At 36.7% G+C, this 17,748-nt stretch overlaps 1 protein-coding gene across 1 annotated transcript in view; it reads right to left on the reverse strand.

The window, feature by feature from the left end:
• Window positions 1-17,748, reverse strand: part of LOC121369730 (kinesin-like protein KIF28P) — a 68,641-nt gene that overhangs the window by 15,894 nt on the left and 34,999 nt on the right. The window contains exons 7-16 of the mRNA XM_041494785.1: window positions 17,431-17,542; window positions 15,450-15,517; window positions 13,788-13,927; window positions 13,057-13,147; window positions 11,821-11,948; window positions 9,039-9,099; window positions 7,593-7,674; window positions 6,304-6,576; window positions 5,337-5,444; window positions 1,390-1,535 (exon numbers count right to left, since the gene is read on the reverse strand). Coding sequence (XP_041350719.1) covers window positions 1,390-1,535; window positions 5,337-5,444; window positions 6,304-6,576; window positions 7,593-7,674; window positions 9,039-9,099; window positions 11,821-11,948; window positions 13,057-13,147; window positions 13,788-13,927; window positions 15,450-15,517; window positions 17,431-17,542 — 1,209 coding nt within the window. The remainder of the gene's footprint in view (window positions 1-1,389; window positions 1,536-5,336; window positions 5,445-6,303; window positions 6,577-7,592; window positions 7,675-9,038; window positions 9,100-11,820; window positions 11,949-13,056; window positions 13,148-13,787; window positions 13,928-15,449; window positions 15,518-17,430; window positions 17,543-17,748) is intronic.

Genomic DNA, 17,748 nt, shown 5'->3' on the forward strand with positions numbered 1-17,748 from the left:
ATGAAATACTGAAAATACTTTGTTTATATATTCTAGCTCTGTAGTCTCACGTGACAGCTGTGTCAGACAGGACAGAAACAGACTTTTTAATGTTCACGCAATTGGCAAAATGAAGTGCTGAAAATACTTTGTTCATACATTCTACCATAATATCTTAAAGGTTAACTTTATATAAAGTTCCTGTTGTATTTGTGTAATGCGAAATGCTCATCAATGTCCAAGTCATACAACAAACTCTGCAGTCTCACATGACAGCTGTATCATGCAATACATAGAGAATAACTAGTTAATGATGTGGGATACTGGCTTTATCCTGTGAAGGTAAAAATGGTAAATTTTGTGAGGCTTGCTGAATTGAATTTCCCAAATGGCCTGAAATTAATAAAGCCGATATCCTACGTCATTAACTAGTTATTATTTTTATCCTGCAGTCTATAAAAATTAATGCTTGACATCCAGCAGCCGATGATTAATTAATCAATGTGCTCTAGTGGTGTTATTAAAAATTAAGGGAAAAGCTATTATTTATGTTATTTCAGCTACATTGTATGATGATCTGGAGGTCAAATGGGCCATTTTGTAATGTCAATAGTCATAATCTGCTAGCATACATTGATGACTTTGCTTTAATCGGTCATTATAATTGACCGATAGAAACAGTGGTTGTAGGATTAGAAAAACCCAACACAAATAACAAAATGAAGTGCTAAAAATAGTCTCAGTCTATTTACATTCTACCATAATATCTTAAAGGTTAACTTTATAATAAAGTTGCTGTGATAGTTGTGTAGAGTGAAGTGCTCGTTGACGTCCAGGTTGTACGACAGTCTCACGTGACAGATACCGGTAGGTCAGAAAGAACAGAAAAATAGACTTTTTAATGTTCTCACAAATAGCAAATAGCCCTGTATAGGCTCCCACCCAGAGCAAGTTTAAATGACTCAATGGGTAGGTGTAAGACCACTACATCCTCTTTTCTCTCACTAACCACTAATAACTAATCCACTGTACTGAACAGGCAGCCCACATAACAGGTGTTTGCCAAGGACAGCATGCTTGAACCTTAATTGGATGTAAGCACGAAAATAAGTTGAAATGAATGAAATGGAGTGTGCTGAGGGTGCGTATTGAACTAAAAATCCAGTGTTTTACAGATGGATATCATGAATTGATATCTTTTTCTTACACACATGTTGGTGAGAACACCATGCATTATTTTTGATAACACATGGTTGTTTACACATGTACCTGTGTTAACAATTTCAAGACATAGGGCTGGCTGCTCCTAGGTGATGGATATCATTAATTTATATCTTTATAGTGAGGGAGATGTAATGACTGGGTCAGCTGAATAAATATATTGTGTATGCTAACATACAGGCATCTTACCTGGCCAAATATATGTCTTCAACGGGATCCCAGAACGGGTCATTGTCATGTGACAGAGTGATGCGCTCACCCTCTATGTGTCGCTGGTAAATCTCATCCATGAGAACCTTGCGATGTAGAAACTTGTCCTTGTCCCACACCCACACCTTCAACACAAACAGTTTACAGGTACACGTCAAATAAAAATCACCTATGAGGTTAATATATAGTAGCCTAAATGTGAAAAAAAAAAGTTGACAGCCTTTATATTTATTTCAAATTATCAATAATAATAATAATAATAAAATTCTTTATTTTCAGAGGGTAAACACATTCAGTACAAGGTGACTGGTCTCCCATGAGGCCCTCTCTAATCTATTCATGATATCATACATACATACAAAAAGAAACATCAACATACATGTAATATGTATAGCATGAGAAACAATAGCACATTTTATGAATATTTAAATAATATTTAAATCAAATTGTTAAGAAACTTGAGTCAGTGATAACTCAATACATCATAATTATTGTAACAAACACATCAAAATCAACAACAAAGGTATATCTTAAAACTGATTATTATTTGAATAGTGCTTAAAATAACTGGATTTGAGCGAGGCGAGGGATTGAGAATATTTTATCTTTAAAGGTAGTGTGTTCCACAGTTTAGCTCCCCTGCATGAAAAACTATGGCGATAAAATTCTGTTCTTGGTTTTAATTCATAAAGATGACTATGTTGAGTTGACCTCAAATTTAAGGAGTGAATTTCTGAAGTTGTTTGAAACATTGTTTCTAGATATGATGGAGCTAGTTTGTTGAGGACTTTATAGGCAAGCTGGCAGGTTCTAAAGTCAATTCTCTCTTTGATTTTAAGCCATTTGAGAGAGCTGATTATTTCTGCAGTGGACGTTTCTTTGCTTTTTTCAGTAATAAGTCTTGCAGCTTGATTTTGGATTTTTTGAAGTTTTCCTGTAGCATGTTTTGAACAGGTTCCCCAAACTGTGGAGCAATAGTCTAAGTGAGGTAATATGTAAGAGCTGTAGAATATTAATCTGGTCTTTTGGTCAAGATATTTTCTGTTTTGTCGAAAAATGTATAACAAATAAGAAGATTTTTTAATAATGGCATTTATGTGTTTAGCCCATGTCAGTGTTGGGTCAATGTGTACACCAATAAGTTTTTCAGAAGTGGAACATTGCACTGGTATGTGATCTACATATACAGTCAATGCTGTTGTGGTTTCTGCAATCGAGGTCAGTTTTTTAGAAGAACCAATAAGCATGATTTTAGTTTTATTTAAGTTAAGAGACATCTTATTATGGTTGCACCAAAGACTCACCTCATTCAAATCTAACTGGACATGTTTTTCTAACAGAGATATGTCATCAGCTACAGATGTGGAGCTTACATCATCAGCAAACAGATCCATGACACAATGCTTTGCATAGAGTGGCAGATCATTGATATATAATGCAAACAAAGTGGGGCCAAGTACTGATCCCTGTGGGATGCAATATGAGAGATTAAGAGGATCAGATCGGGCTTTGCCAAGAACAACAGTTTGTTTTCTACCCGAGAGATATGATTCAAACCATTTTAGAGATTTTGAATCAAAGTGATAGATGCTTAGTTTCTTCATGAGTATATCATGATCTATCATGTCAAATGCTTTTTTAAAATCATTGAATGTAGCTGAGACAAATTTACCATCATCTACTTACTTTTGCCAGTTATTAAGTAGAGCTGTTTCACAGGAATGTTTGGTTCTAAATCCAGATTGGTATTCATAAAGGAGTTTGTATTCTTCAAAGAATTCAGATAATGCTTTATGCACATGTTTTCCCATTATTTTAGACATTATTGGCAATATAGAAATTGGTCTAAAGTTTTCACACTTTTGTCTATCCCCAGTTTTAAATAATGGAGTTATTTTTGCATGTTTCCATTGCTCAGGAAATATCCCTGAAGTTATGCTGTTGTTGATGATGGTTACAAGTGATGCAGCCAATTTAACAAGTGTGGTCCTATGTCATCCAATCCCATTGATTTTTTTACATCACAGTTCTGAAGTTGCTCAAATACAAATGCACTTGTGACTAGTGGAATGGTGAACTTGACAGTACTTGGTATTTTACTATCAACAAAATCTGATAATTGTTTAAAGGTGTTGTTATTGGAAGGTGTAATGGTTGATTTTGCCTGTTCAATTACATTGATAAAATAATGATTAAAGTGATTACATATGTTTTGTTTGTTTATTACTTGGTGGTTGCTGTCATCCTTAATGGAGGCTATGGAAGTGTTTTCTTTGGGATTAAGATTTCGAAGAATTTTGTGAATGGCAGCTGGGTTTGATGTGTTTTCTTTAACAGCATTTTGCAGGTAGTTTGTTTTAGCTTTGTCAATCAATGAGTTGACTATATTATGCCAATATTTGAATTGTCGTTCTTTTTGTTGTTTTTTGCAAAGGTCTCTAATTTTCATAGCACCTATAATTTGATCTGTATGCCATGGTTTAAGTTTTGCATGCTTAACCCTATGTTCAGTGAGTGGTGCATGGTTATTCACTACTTCAGTTAAACAGACACAGAGAGTATTGAGGGCAGCATTGGGGTCAGATATATTACTTCCTGGTTCAAGAGTATTTGATAAGTCATTCAAAAAGTGACTCTGGTCAAAATGCTTCAGGCATCGATATTGAAGCGTGATGTGATGATTCTTTTTAATAGGTGCAGCCTTCGATTTATAAACAATGCAGACAGGGAAGTGGTCACTTATTCCAAGTTTGGGTACAAAGCAGTGATTAACCTTTGCTTTGCTTGTAACATAAACATGATCAATAAGTGTTGAAGAATTTTCCGTAATCATTAATTATTTGCTCTAGATTTTATGCTTTACAGGTATTAATAAATTCAGAATGTTTTGATGTTAGCAGGTCTATATTAAAATCACCCATTATAATCAGTTCTTTGTTAAGTGTGATAGCTTTTTCTATATTGACATGAAATTGTTCAAACCATATAATCTTGGCATTTGGTGGTCGATAAAGAAAAGCCACAAGAATAGATTTAGATTTATATGGAAGTATTTCCAACCATATTACTTCAAGTTCATCACTTTCTAAATCCACTCTTCTGGTGTAGGCAAGATGCATAGCTATATAAGCAATAACACCACCGCCATGTTTGTGAGTTCTCTCGTGTCTTTCTGGTTTATGAAACCCATTGATATTTAACATGCTGTCTGGCATTATGTTGGTTAGTTTGCTTTCTGTTAGACCTAGAATACTGACATCTTGAGCAAGTAGACTAACTTGATAAAATTTTGATCTTATACCTTGGATGTTAAGATGTGCTATTGTTAACCCTTTTGCAGATTCAAAACCAAAACATATAGTGTCATCATTGTATATCCAGGAAACATCAGGAACAACATTTATCTGAGTAAACTTAAATGGATCAGGCAAAAGAGTACATTTATCTCCTAGCTTTTCAAATGCATCATTTTCAATATATGAAATAATATGTAAATAATGAAGACAAATGTTAACATTCATAAAACCAACTGGTAATAAAAACATGAGAGGAGTATTTGTAACTCCTAAAGTGTCCTTGCTATTAATACAGTGTTTATCCAAGCTTTTCACTGGTATATCTACTGCAGGAGCACTTTGTAGACATTTGTTATGACAGTTAAGTGACATTCTGTAAGTCTGGCCCATGCTGATAAAACTTGGCATTGTGATGATGTTAAAAAGTATCCACATTTTGTAGAAGCCTAAGTACAAATGTACAAACATTAAAGATTGAATTTAAGCAGCCTTTTTTTCTGAAACCCAAGTCTTTAAGCATTGTAAATATATGTAGTTACTTGCATGGCTTTGTAAAGTCAATGCTAAATATTTTATAAGATTAGGCTCTTGTATTATTGAATCTCAATACATAAAGACAATTTTACTTACCTTCTTTGTGTTCATGTTTGTAACTCTGACAATGATCTCCTTCTCTTTTGCCTTGGCTGATGTGTCATGACTGGCATGGCTTTTAATTTCTAGTTCAAACCTGACTTTCTGGGGAAAAAATATATTTACTGTTGCATGTTTTTATATGGTCAATATAGTTAATAACTTACTGCAAAAAAAATCAAAAAGTGTTTGCTGCAAAATTCAACCAAGCATTTAAGGGTGATATTTTAAAAACAAATTATTCTAAACGCCATATCACAGTGACTGCAATGAATAATAGAAATCACTCAAAAAACAGATGGACTGACTATTTGATTGAATCACTGACCATCTGACTATCATAAAGACAAAAATATTCCAACGTTCAAAAAGAAAGAAAGAAAGAAATGTTTTATTTAACGATGCACTCAACACATTTTATTTATGGTTATATGGCATCAGACATATGGTTAAGGACCACACAGATTCTAAGAGGAAACCCGCTGTCGCCACTACATGGGCTACTCTTCCGATTAGCAGCAAGGGATCTTTTATTTGCGCTTCCCACAGGCAGGATAGCACAAACCATGGCCTTTGTTGAACCAGTTATGGATCACTGGTCGGTGCAAGTGGTTTACACCTACCCAATGAGCCTTGCGGAGCACTCACTCAGGGTTTGGAGTCGGTATCTGGATTAAAAATCCCATGCCTCGACTGGGATCCGAACCCAGTACCTACCAGCCTGTAGACCGATGGCCTGCCACGATGCCACCGAGGCTGGTCTCCAACGTTCAAGGCCCAAAAATGGTTAAATCACTATAAAAGAGAAACTTGATCTGTCTAATAAAGCTATATACAGGCATTGTGAAAACAAAGACAGACAGACAGACAGACAGACAGACAGAAAGATGAATACAAAGCTTTTAGTCCCCTCCAGGAGAGAGGAGATTAGCAGGGGGTGACGTGTAATAAAATATTATTGTACCTTTTGAAACTCCTCACTGATAGCATTAGCCTCTGAGATAGCTGGTTTGAGGTTGACGTAATCCTGGAACACCATGTGAGTGATGTGATCCATCGCCATCCCCCCTGTCGGTTCCCCCCGCGGCGTCTGTAGCTCTGCCGCCACACACTCATGTTCCGTCAGCTCCAGCATGAAGAAGTCAAAGTTGTAACTCTCTATGCTGTCTTTGTCCTGCCGCTCCTTGGGGTAACCCATGTACAGAAATAGACTGTTGGAACCAAACCTCAGACGATCCTATGACCAGATAAAAAGATTGCAAAATGGAAAAACTTACAAAATTAGATCTGAGCTCATGCTTATAAAACCTTTAGAGTCCAGACTCAGTCTTTAATGATTTCACATGCATACAATTTGTGTGGCATTGTCATGACATTAGTGTCTCAGACTGTTAGAGTCTCAAGTCTAAGACTAATGTTCTATAAGCACCAAACCTGGCCTGGTGCTTATAAAACTTTTAGAATATAGATTTGACAATCTACTAGAACAAAGGTGTAGAGGAGCACATTTTTGTAGAGGGCCAGGCTGATTTTTTGCCCAAATTAAATGAAAATGCCCGAATCTGGATAACAACATTTTTAAAAATTAGCACTACTGTCAAACAAATGAAACACTACACATTTTTACATGTATATGGATTACACTACACATTTTTACATGTATATGGATTACACTACACATTTTTACATGTATATGGATTACACTACACATTTTTAAATGTATATCGATTACACTACACATTTTTACATGTATATGGATTACACTACACATTTTTACATGTATATGGATTACACTACACATTTTTAAATGTATATGGATTACACTACACATTTTTACATGTATATGGATTACACTACACATTTTTAAATGTATATGGATTACAATTAATAGTGTGGGTCTTAGAGGAAACCTGCTACATTTTTCCATTAGCAGGACAGGACAGCACATACAACATCCTTTGTTATACCAGTCATGGGGCACTGGTTGGGATGGGAAAAAACACAATGAGAGAAATGGTCCCCTGATGAGGTTCGACCTTACAACACAAGCACCTCAGGAGATCACTCTACCAACTGAGCTAAAGCCGCCACAATACAGAAAGAGAGGACAAAACATTATATACATTACTTAAGTAAAGTTGAAACAGTAGTTACCATAGTAACAAATGTTCACTTAATTACCAGGCTAACAGAAAAAGTGCTGCTTACCAAATGATTTAGTTTAATTTTATTGAAAATATGTATTCCATTCACACTGATGGTGCTTTCCACACTGCAGGGTCTGATTATCACAGTCTTCCCATCATTCTCAATTCTCGCGTGTTGTTTCTGTATTCTGAAACAGTAAACAAATGGCAAATGAAAGGAAAAGTGTATTTGTTGACTGACACCTCGGCACATTATAAACTGTATGTTCAATTATTCACTCCATATAAAAATCCCAGCATACAGAAATCTACAGATTTGTTTCAAACACCACCAACAGGGTTCTGGTTCTTGGTATAATACACATAAATTCATAATACACAGTATGATGTGTAACTGCATATTGTGAATCACTCATTCTGGTTTGTCTATTTGCAAAGAGGAGAGGGGATATTTATTTTGGGTAGTATAGAAATAGATATTATTAAACGAGTTTGTGTGTCATACTGATTTTTTGAAACGAGCGAGAGCAAGGGTAATACACGAATCCTGACACAAGTTTCGTACAATCAGTACGACACACACGCGAGTGTAATAATTTCTTTATTATCCATATTGTTATTTTTTTTTTACAAATAACAAGAACTGTGTCAAAATGTTTCAAACCTAACTAGAAGAAGATGGTGAAATGATGTCATTTTGGTCATGTTATGACGTCGCTTCCTAAAATTATGTCATAAGATGGTCACATGATTACTTGTTATTACACATGTGCTTCGTATGATTACTATTAACTCTTAACTCGGTTATGTTGAACCATGTGGATATTAAAAGAAAAAAAAGGATGGGAGACTCCTTCTAGCTAGTATATTTGCAAACAAAAGGTGACACATTTTGGATAGTATATTTCCAAAAATAGAGGGGAGACTCATTCTGAATAGTATATTTATAAAAAGGAGAGTGGAGACTCATTTTGTGTAACATATTTTGAAAAAGAAGAGGGCAGACTCATTCTGGTATATTTCTGAAAAGGAGAGGTGAAACTCATTCTGGCTAGTATATTTCTGGAAAGAAGAGGAAAAACTCATTCTTGATAGCATATTAGTAAAACGAAGAGAAGAAACTCATTCTTGATAGTATATTACTAAAACGAAGAGAAGAAACTCATTCTTGATAGTATATTACTAAAACGAAGAGAAGAAACTCATTCTTTATAGTATATTACTAAAACGAAGAGAAGAAACTCATTCTTGATAGTATATTATTAAAACAAAGAGAAGAAACTAATTCTTGATAGTATATTATTAAAACAAAGAGGAGAAACTCATTCTGGATTGTATATTTTAAAAATGAGGAGTGACTCATTCTGGCTAGTATATTTCCAAACAAGGAGGACTCATTCTTGATAGTATATTTCTGAAGTAAACCCTCCTCCCCCAATAAAAACCCATGTATATGTATTTTTCAATCAGATTCTTCACCTGCCTAACAAATAAACATTACATACCATATAGTTCACTTTAAACACTTTGTTTTAAAGAAACTATGTCTTACCCAAATCCTTTGATGCCTATTGTGACTTCAAAACTGCCAGGTTTTCCAATCAGTGATTGACCTATTGAAAAAACAAACAACAGTTTGGCTCACTATAACATTTATGAATGTACTGTGTTATTACTATGCAAAACTGTCTAACTACATTAAAATTTTGATCTTTTTTAAAGTTCATTTAGTTTATTGTGAAAACAAAAAACCCAACAACATTAAAGCAGTGACATTTCAGTGTGGCTCAAATGGGTTTTGTTTTTGTGTGCAGCACAGTGGTAAAATGCTCGCTTGGTGTGCAGTCAGTCTAGGATTAAATCCCTGTCAGTAGGCCCATTGGGCTATTTCTCATCCCAGCCACAGTACCATGTTTGGTATATCTAAGACTGTGGTATGTGCTGTCCTGTCTGTGGGATGGTGCTGATAAAAGATCCCTTGCTACTAATGGAAAAACAGGTTTCCTCTCTAAGACTATATGTCAAAATTATCAAATGTTTGACATCCAACAGCTGAGGATTAAAAAATCAATGTGCTCTATTGGTGTCATTAAACCAAAAAGTTTGTATCTTTTTATTGTTGTTTTTAGTGTTTGTGTACTTCAGGTAAGTGCTCTTCCAGCTCAGCTACATCCGGCCCCGAGTGAGAAGAAGGAAGAAGGAAATGTTTTATTTAACGACACACTCAACACATTTTATTGTTGTTTTTTGTGTTTGTGCACTTCAGGTAAGTGCTCTTCCAGCTCAGCTACATCCGGCCCCGAGTGAGAAGAAGGAAGAAGGAAATGTTTTATTTAACGACACACTCAACACATTTTATTGTTGTTTTTTGTGTTTGTGCACTTCAGGTAAGTGCTCTTCCAGCTCAGCTACATCCGGCCCCGAGTGAGAAGAAGGAAGAAGGAAATGTTTTATTTAACGACACACTCAACACATTTTATTGTTGTTTTTTGTGTTTGTGCACTTCAGGTAAGTGCTCTTCCAGCTCAGCTACATCCGGCCCCGAGTGAGAAGAAGGAAGAAGGAAATGTTTTATTTAACGACACACTCAACACATTTTATTGTTGTTTTTTGTGTTTGTGCACTTCAGGTAAGTGCTCTTCCAGCTCAGCTACATCCGGCCCCGAGTGAGAAGAAGGAAGAAGGAAATGTTTTATTTAACGACACACTCAACACATTTTATTGTTGTTTTTTGTGTTTGTGCACTTCAGGTAAGTGCTCTTCCAGCTCAGCTACATCCGGCCCCAAGTGAGAAGAAGGAAGAAGGAAATGTTTTATTTAACGACACACTCAACACATTTTATTGTTGTTTTTTGTGTTTGTGCACTTCAGGTAAGTGCTCTTCCAGCTCAGCTACATCCGGCCCCGAGTGAGAAGAAGGAAGAAGGAAATGTTTTATTTAACGACACACTCAACACATTTTATTGTTGTTTTTTGTGTTTGTGCACTTCAGGTAAGTGCTCTTCCAGCTCAGCTACATCCGGCCCCCGAGTGAGAAGAAGGAAGAAGGAAATGTTTTATTTAACGACACACTCAACACATTTTATTGTTGTTTTTTGTGTTTGTGCACTTCAGGTAAGTGCTCTTCCAGCTCAGCTACATCCGGCCCCGAGTGAGAAGAAGGAAGAAGGAAATGTTTTATTTAACGACACACTCAACACATTTTATTGTTGTTTTTTGTGTTTGTGCACTTCAGGTAAGTGCTCTTCCAGCTCAGCTACATCCGGCCCCGAGTGAGAAGAAGGAAGAAGGAAATGTTTTATTTAACGACACACTCAACACATTTTATTGTTGTTTTTTGTGTTTGTGCACTTCAGGTAAGTGCTCTTCCAGCTCAGCTACATCCGGCCCCGAGTGAGAAGAAGGAAGAAGGAAATGTTTTATTTAACGACACACTCAACACATTTTATTGTTGGTTATATGGCGTCGGATATATGGTTAAGGACCACACAGATATTGAGACAGGAAACCTGCTGTCGCCACTTCATGGGCTACTCTTTTCGATTAGCAGCAAGGGATCTTTTACATGCACCATTCCACACAGGGTATGTACCATCCTGTCTGTGGGATGGTGCATATAAAAGATCCCTTGCTACTAATGGAAACATGTAGTTGGTTTCCTCTCTAAGGTTATACTAGTATATCAAACATACTCACTCTGGGTTGAAACCAGCAATGGGATATGCACCCAGTACTTCCCAGCTTTATAAATTGATAGCCTAGCCATTGAGGTGGGTGACATATAACAGAAGAAAGGAATGTGTGCTTAACAACACCCCAGCACATTATAAACAATATGTATGGTTGATGGTCTCTAACAAATAATGATTTTGTCACTTAGTCTGCTTGCTACCATCACATAGGCTACATCTACTGAATAGCAGCAAGGCATCTTTTATATGCACTTTCCCACAGACATGACCACACATACCATAGATTTTGACATACAAGTCATGGGGTACTTGGTCTACTCAAGGAAAAATGCTTTACCAATGAGATAAATATATAATATCCCACCCCTACTGTAAAAAGAAAAGTATGGTTGTTTTGGGGGTTTAGTTTTTTTGGGTTTTTTTGGGGGGGAGGGGGGGGGGGGGGTTTCTGTTCTTTCTTCTTGTTTATACTGTATGAGACACTTTATCACTTTTGTCACTATTTATGCCCAACTTTTTGGCAGCCTCGTTCTGTCATTATCAAGAGATTGCAGTTCTCTATTATCTACATAGTATCCATCTTTACTCAGGAAAAGCTGTTAATCATAATAACTTTTCAAAAAGAAGCATCACCAGCATTACCTTTGTGGATGCAGTGTTTGATAACTCCAGTGAGCTGCGAGTCCTCGTTCACATTCAGGATGTAGGGCAGGTGATCCCAGTCATGTTGTCGGTTTGAACTGTTCCGGAACTCTTTCTCCCATTCCATTCTGAAGAAAATATAAATAATGGAAATCAATGTTTATTCAACACTAAACTATGGCAATTTGATGTCTAACATATAGTTCTTTTGACATTTGATTAAGACAGAAAGAAAGAACTACCACCATAGGCTTGTCCTACCATGTTCCCATAATGTAATTGTCATGGAGTAATGGCTAGGAAATGAAAATGCTCAACTCCATTGAGGGAGATTAAGTGAAACAAAGAGTAGATATTATAGTTTATTACACATCAGTGTAAGATATTGCTCATGTCATAACAATCACTCAATATCTAACTAGTGTAATATTGGCATGATGTAGATCACTTGCTGACCCAATTCGTAGAAAAATAACATGTAGTAGATCTCGACATCTGCTTACTTTTGCATTGCAGCTTGTTTACAGTTGGTTTGTAGTAAATAAAATACTAAACTAGCTTGCTTGTCATACCATTTTTATGAAACACATGAACAGTGTTGGTATCTGACAAGCAAAAGCAAGTTCACTCATTTCATAAAAATGGTATGACAGGCATGCTCATTTTGTATTCTATATGTCTGACATTGCATTTAGCAAACAAAAACCCTATGGTTTATATCTGATAAGTAAATATACAAAAAAAAAGACAAAATAAAATCTCTAAAATTAAACATTTAGGGTTGAGTTTACAAAATCTGTTTCTGTTTTAAATACAGGTAAATTTACAAATCCTTTTTCTGTCTTATACATGTAACTAGGTATAGTTACAATGATTAAACACATGTGTTTAAGAAAAATAGGCTTAATAAATTAGAGATTTATTAATATTTTTCAATCAATACCATCCATGAGGGATATACAGGGCCCTTTACAAAATATGCTTGATATGCTGATTGTCCTTAATAGACATGTGGTTGTTTTACCCAATGCCCTTTATAAACAGATGGCTGTTAGACATTAGCCCTTTACAACAGGTGGTTGCTCTACACAATGTCCCAAATAGCCAGTTGAACTACAAAAATAGAAAATGCACATGTATGTCACTTATATTTTTAAAAATCGAAGATATGTTTTCTCCATAATCTGGTTAAAATCCTCACTAATCCATGAGTTCTTCACAGTAATATTTGTATACCTCGCTTCTTCCAGCCTTTGCTCCCAGGTCTTTTCCATTTCCAGCATCCTTTTCTTATTCTCTTCCAACATTCTCTCTGCCAGCTCACGATCTGACAAAGTAATGCAAAACATACATGTACATGTATATTAAAAATAGAACTAGATAATTACTCAAATAACAAGAAGAACAGTCAAATCTTTAATGAACAGTTTTTGACAAATTGGACATTCTAAATGGCAAATTGTGAATTAAAATCATTCTTGATATCCAATGAGCTCTGTTTTATACAAGACTAGATGTGTTAAGCCAAATGAAATAGGAAGGATGTGCAAACCAGGCCACTGGCAGAGACCGGGCTTTGGATAGATATGCCTGGGCCCAATTTCACAAAACATCGTAAGCCTAGTTTTGCATGTAAATGTAAATCTACGACTAAACCACAGTTTGTATTACTATTATAGTTCAATTAATATAGTTAGAAGAACACATATTTCATTTTCTTTTGTTTTTAAAATACTCCAGCTTCCGTAATGATGAGTCGCTCCCCATCCTCACCACCCACCCCCAACCTACCCTGATTCCTAGTTCCTTCTCCTTCAGCCAGACTCTTGGTTCCCTGTGATCCCTGTAACATTTTGAGCAGACGCCACGTTCTCCTCCTTCAGTTCACAGATCAGTCGCTCACCATCCCCACCACCCACCCCTACCCCACCCTGATTCCTAGTTCCTAAGGGCTGAGACTGAATTACCTTCTCCTTCAGCCAGACTCTTGATTCCCTGTGATCCCTGTATCATTTTGAGCAGACGCGCATTCTCTTCCTTCAGTTCGCGGATCAGTCGCTCTGTCGGGCTCTCGTTTATCACGGCCTTGTTCTGGATTTTCTTTGCTCTGGTAAACACAACACAAAATTACTGACATCATCACAGATTAAAATAAATATAAACATATTTGGGTTTTTTAATTGGTTTTTGTTTGTTTGTTGTTGTTTTTGTTGATTTTTATTTATTTTTTTATTTTTTTATTTTATTATTATTGCCTTAAGGCCACCGCAGACATTTGCAACTTTGTCGCATGCAACTGAAATTGCAAGCAAAGCAACTTTTTTTCTCGTTGCACTGATCCGCACACACATGCGACAACCAGCAATTTTAGTCTGACAGTGATCACGTGACAGTCAAAATGGCGATTTTTTCCCGTATTTGTTTCGATGATGGTCATCGAGATATGTTCTACAAAATATTTGTTATGACGTAGAAGACTGAATTTACGTAAAGTTGCACTGAATTCATCCCACACGCTTTTTGGTCCTTTAGGATATAACCACACAATTTGTGTAGAAAACCTGTATAAACATACCTGGTATTCCATGTGCAGATTCCATCTCTGCAAGACACATCTCCCTTTTAGCCCTATTGCTATATTCAGGGGATATTGTGTCAAAAAGATATGGCATTGTCTGCCACATCACCACTAATTCATCGTCTTTTTCTGTAGACCACATGCTACTGGAGGCTGCCATTTTGAGTCATGTGATCACTATCTATCCGTTCATTGGCAGTTTAAATTATTACGTCAACGTTTTGTTGCATGGAAGGCGCACACGTTTGCGACAGCGTGCAATTTGATGCAATTACATGCAATAAAATCAAACATGTTTAATCGGAGCAATTTCAGTTGCATGCAACAAAAATTGCATCGCAGGCTAGCGCACACGATGCAACGACGTACGATTTTTGTTGCATGCAACAAAAATTGCACCTTGTTGCAAAGGTCTGCGGTGGCCTTAAGATGATTGGCAGTGTCATGCTCATATGAAGAAAGTCATTTAAAATTCTTGTAAATAAATAAAAGACATTAAGAACTGTTCCAGAATTGATCACATGGAGGGAGTAGGAGGAAATTGTTTTGCATACCCATCGCCAATAAAATAACATTTTATTTAAACCAAGTAATGCTAGTGTCAGACTACCAGCTGCCATGACAAAGTTGGCCAAGTTTCTGCTCTCATGACTTCTATGACTGTCCATTTGCTAGTCTGAGCACTCTTACAACTTGATTTTCATTGTATATGACTTCTACAACTGATTAGTTGTCAATCTGAGTGCACCCATAGTAAGTTAGTAGTTGGGGAATTACAATACAACCGTCGAGTTGGCCAGCTTCGGCATGACAGTTGACAGTCTGAAGCCTAGCACTAAATAACCATATTTTGAAAATGTGCCGAAGTGTCATAAAACAAACATTCCTTTCCTTCGTTTCTGTTATCTAATCAAGCAAATCAAATTTTAAAGAGAGAATCTAAGTTCAGAAAGATTTCTTGACAGAATCACAAGGTAGTGTTATATGCATTATGTGTTTTATGCATGCTGAAGTGTTTAACATTTCATGTACAGTTCCATTGACAATTTACCTGTCGGCATATCTGAGAGTTGACAATGTTTCATCATAGTTCATGTCAGCCGGGCTCAGAGCAGCTATCTAGCAGAAAGAAAAAAGGAAACACTTAAAAGACGTATAGTATATTTGTAACATCATCTTTAAAGCATTCCACTTTGTATAGGTTTTCTTTCTCACTTTCTAGATCATATACAGTAAAAAAAAGTTTGTTTTATTTAACGACGCCACTAGAGCACATTGATTTTTTATTTTATCATCGGCTATTGGACGTCAAACATATGGTCATTCTGACACTGTTTTTAGAGGAAACCCGCTGTCGCCACATAGGCTACTCTTTTACGACAGGCAGCAAGGGATCTTTTATTTGCGCTTCCCACAGGCAGAATAGCACAAACCATGGCCTTTGTTGAACCAGTTATGGATCACTGGTCAGTGCAAGTGGTTTACACCTACCCATTGAGCCTTGTGGAGCACTCACTCAGGGTTTGGAGTCGGTATCTGGATTAAAAATCCCATGCCTCGACTGGGATCCGAACCCAGTACCTACCAGCATGTAGGGTTTTTAAACAATCACTCTTTTTCCACAGCTTGAACTGACACCAATGGTGAATGGGGTGGGATGTAGCACAGTGGTAAAGCGCTAGCTCAATGCGTGGTCAGTCTGGGACCGATCACCATTGGTGGGCCCATTGGGCTATTTCTTGTTCCAGCCAGTGCACAATGACTGACGACTGCCATATCAAAGGCCATGGCATGTGCTATCCTGTCTATGGGATGGTGCATATAAAAGATCCCATGCTGCTAATCGAAAAAAGTAGCCCATGAAGTGGTGACAGTGGGTTTCCTCCCTCAATATCTGTGTGGTCCTTAACCATATGTCTGAGGCCATATAACCATAAATAAAATGTGTTGAGTGCGTTGTTAAATAAAACATTTCTTTCCTTCCAATGGCATTTGTTGTATCTGTGATATGAATTGCCATAGATCATGGGTTTTACCGACGGCAATGTTTTGTCATCGTAGGTGAGCATTTTGCCTACCGCTAAAAACATTTAAATAGACTGAGGTGACAAATTCATAAATTTGAGTCCTACTTTCCTTTATATAGCACCTCCAAGAACAAACTGTTTATTCTCTTGCAAATCAGTCTTTTAAAGTTGGTGATAACTATACGGTAATATCAGTCTATATTTTCTTTCACCACGGTTCATCAAGATAATTTTTTACTGTATTTAAATAAGAATATAGCCACTCATTAATACTATAGCTAATATATTTCACTGGACTAATATGCAAATATTAATCTGAAATGTGATTAATCTGTTTTGTTTATATTTATCTATACAACTTTAACTTTTTTTGCAAATGACAGAGTCAATATGCCAAGCTCATAATTGTGTCCAGTGTACTTTTTAGGGGGAGGCAGGGTAGTGATAAAACTTTCAAAAAGTGTACATGGATGTGCCTTAGGAAAAACTGGGACCCATGGCAATGACACATGTTAAGAGCTCTTTAGGTATTTTTATTATTTTTGTATGTTATGATACTACTATGGCACACTGGACAGAGCCCCGGCCCTGTGCTTATAAAACTTTACTGTCTACACTCAAATCTCAAATGATGTAACATACTTATATACTGGTGGAAAGAAATAAGAGATCACACCGACACTAACAGGAGATAGTGACTGCAACCAAAACTCTCATCCACAGTGTCAAGAAGTTAACCCACTAACGGACATTGAATATCACATTACTGCCATTCAGTCCAAAAATACATCTTTGAACTTGATACAAACATTACGACACTAATAGTGACTGAAATTTGGTCTACAGCAAGAACTGTACTCTTATTTCTTTCTCTCAGTATATAACTTATATAGTGATGCCATGGTGTTAAGAATCTCAGACTCTGTTAGTGTCTTCAGACTAGACTGTAAACCTTTTATAAACACCGAGCTGAATATATATGTGAGTATTTGTGGCACAACTCACCATGATGGTTCTGCTGTTTCCTCCAAGAGCAGACTGTAGAAGTTTGGTGAGAACCGAGTCTCTGTAGGGAACCAGGACTTTCTTCTTACCCATAGCAACATCGGCCAGGGCACTGTAATATCAGGTTAAACATCTCACATAGATGGATGGATAGAGGGATGGATAGAAGGTGGGTTGATGGGTGGGTAGGTGTGGATGGATGGATAGATGGATGAATGGATAGATGAATGGGTGGATGGGTAGGTGTGGATGGATGGGTGGATTGGTTTTGGGTGGATAGATGGATAGATAGATGGATGGATGGGTGGGTTGGTGGGG

This window comes from Gigantopelta aegis, chromosome 4 (genome assembly GCF_016097555.1).
Source record: "Gigantopelta aegis isolate Gae_Host chromosome 4, Gae_host_genome, whole genome shotgun sequence".
In the NCBI taxonomy this organism is placed as follows: domain Eukaryota; kingdom Metazoa; phylum Mollusca; class Gastropoda; order Neomphalida; family Peltospiridae; genus Gigantopelta; species Gigantopelta aegis.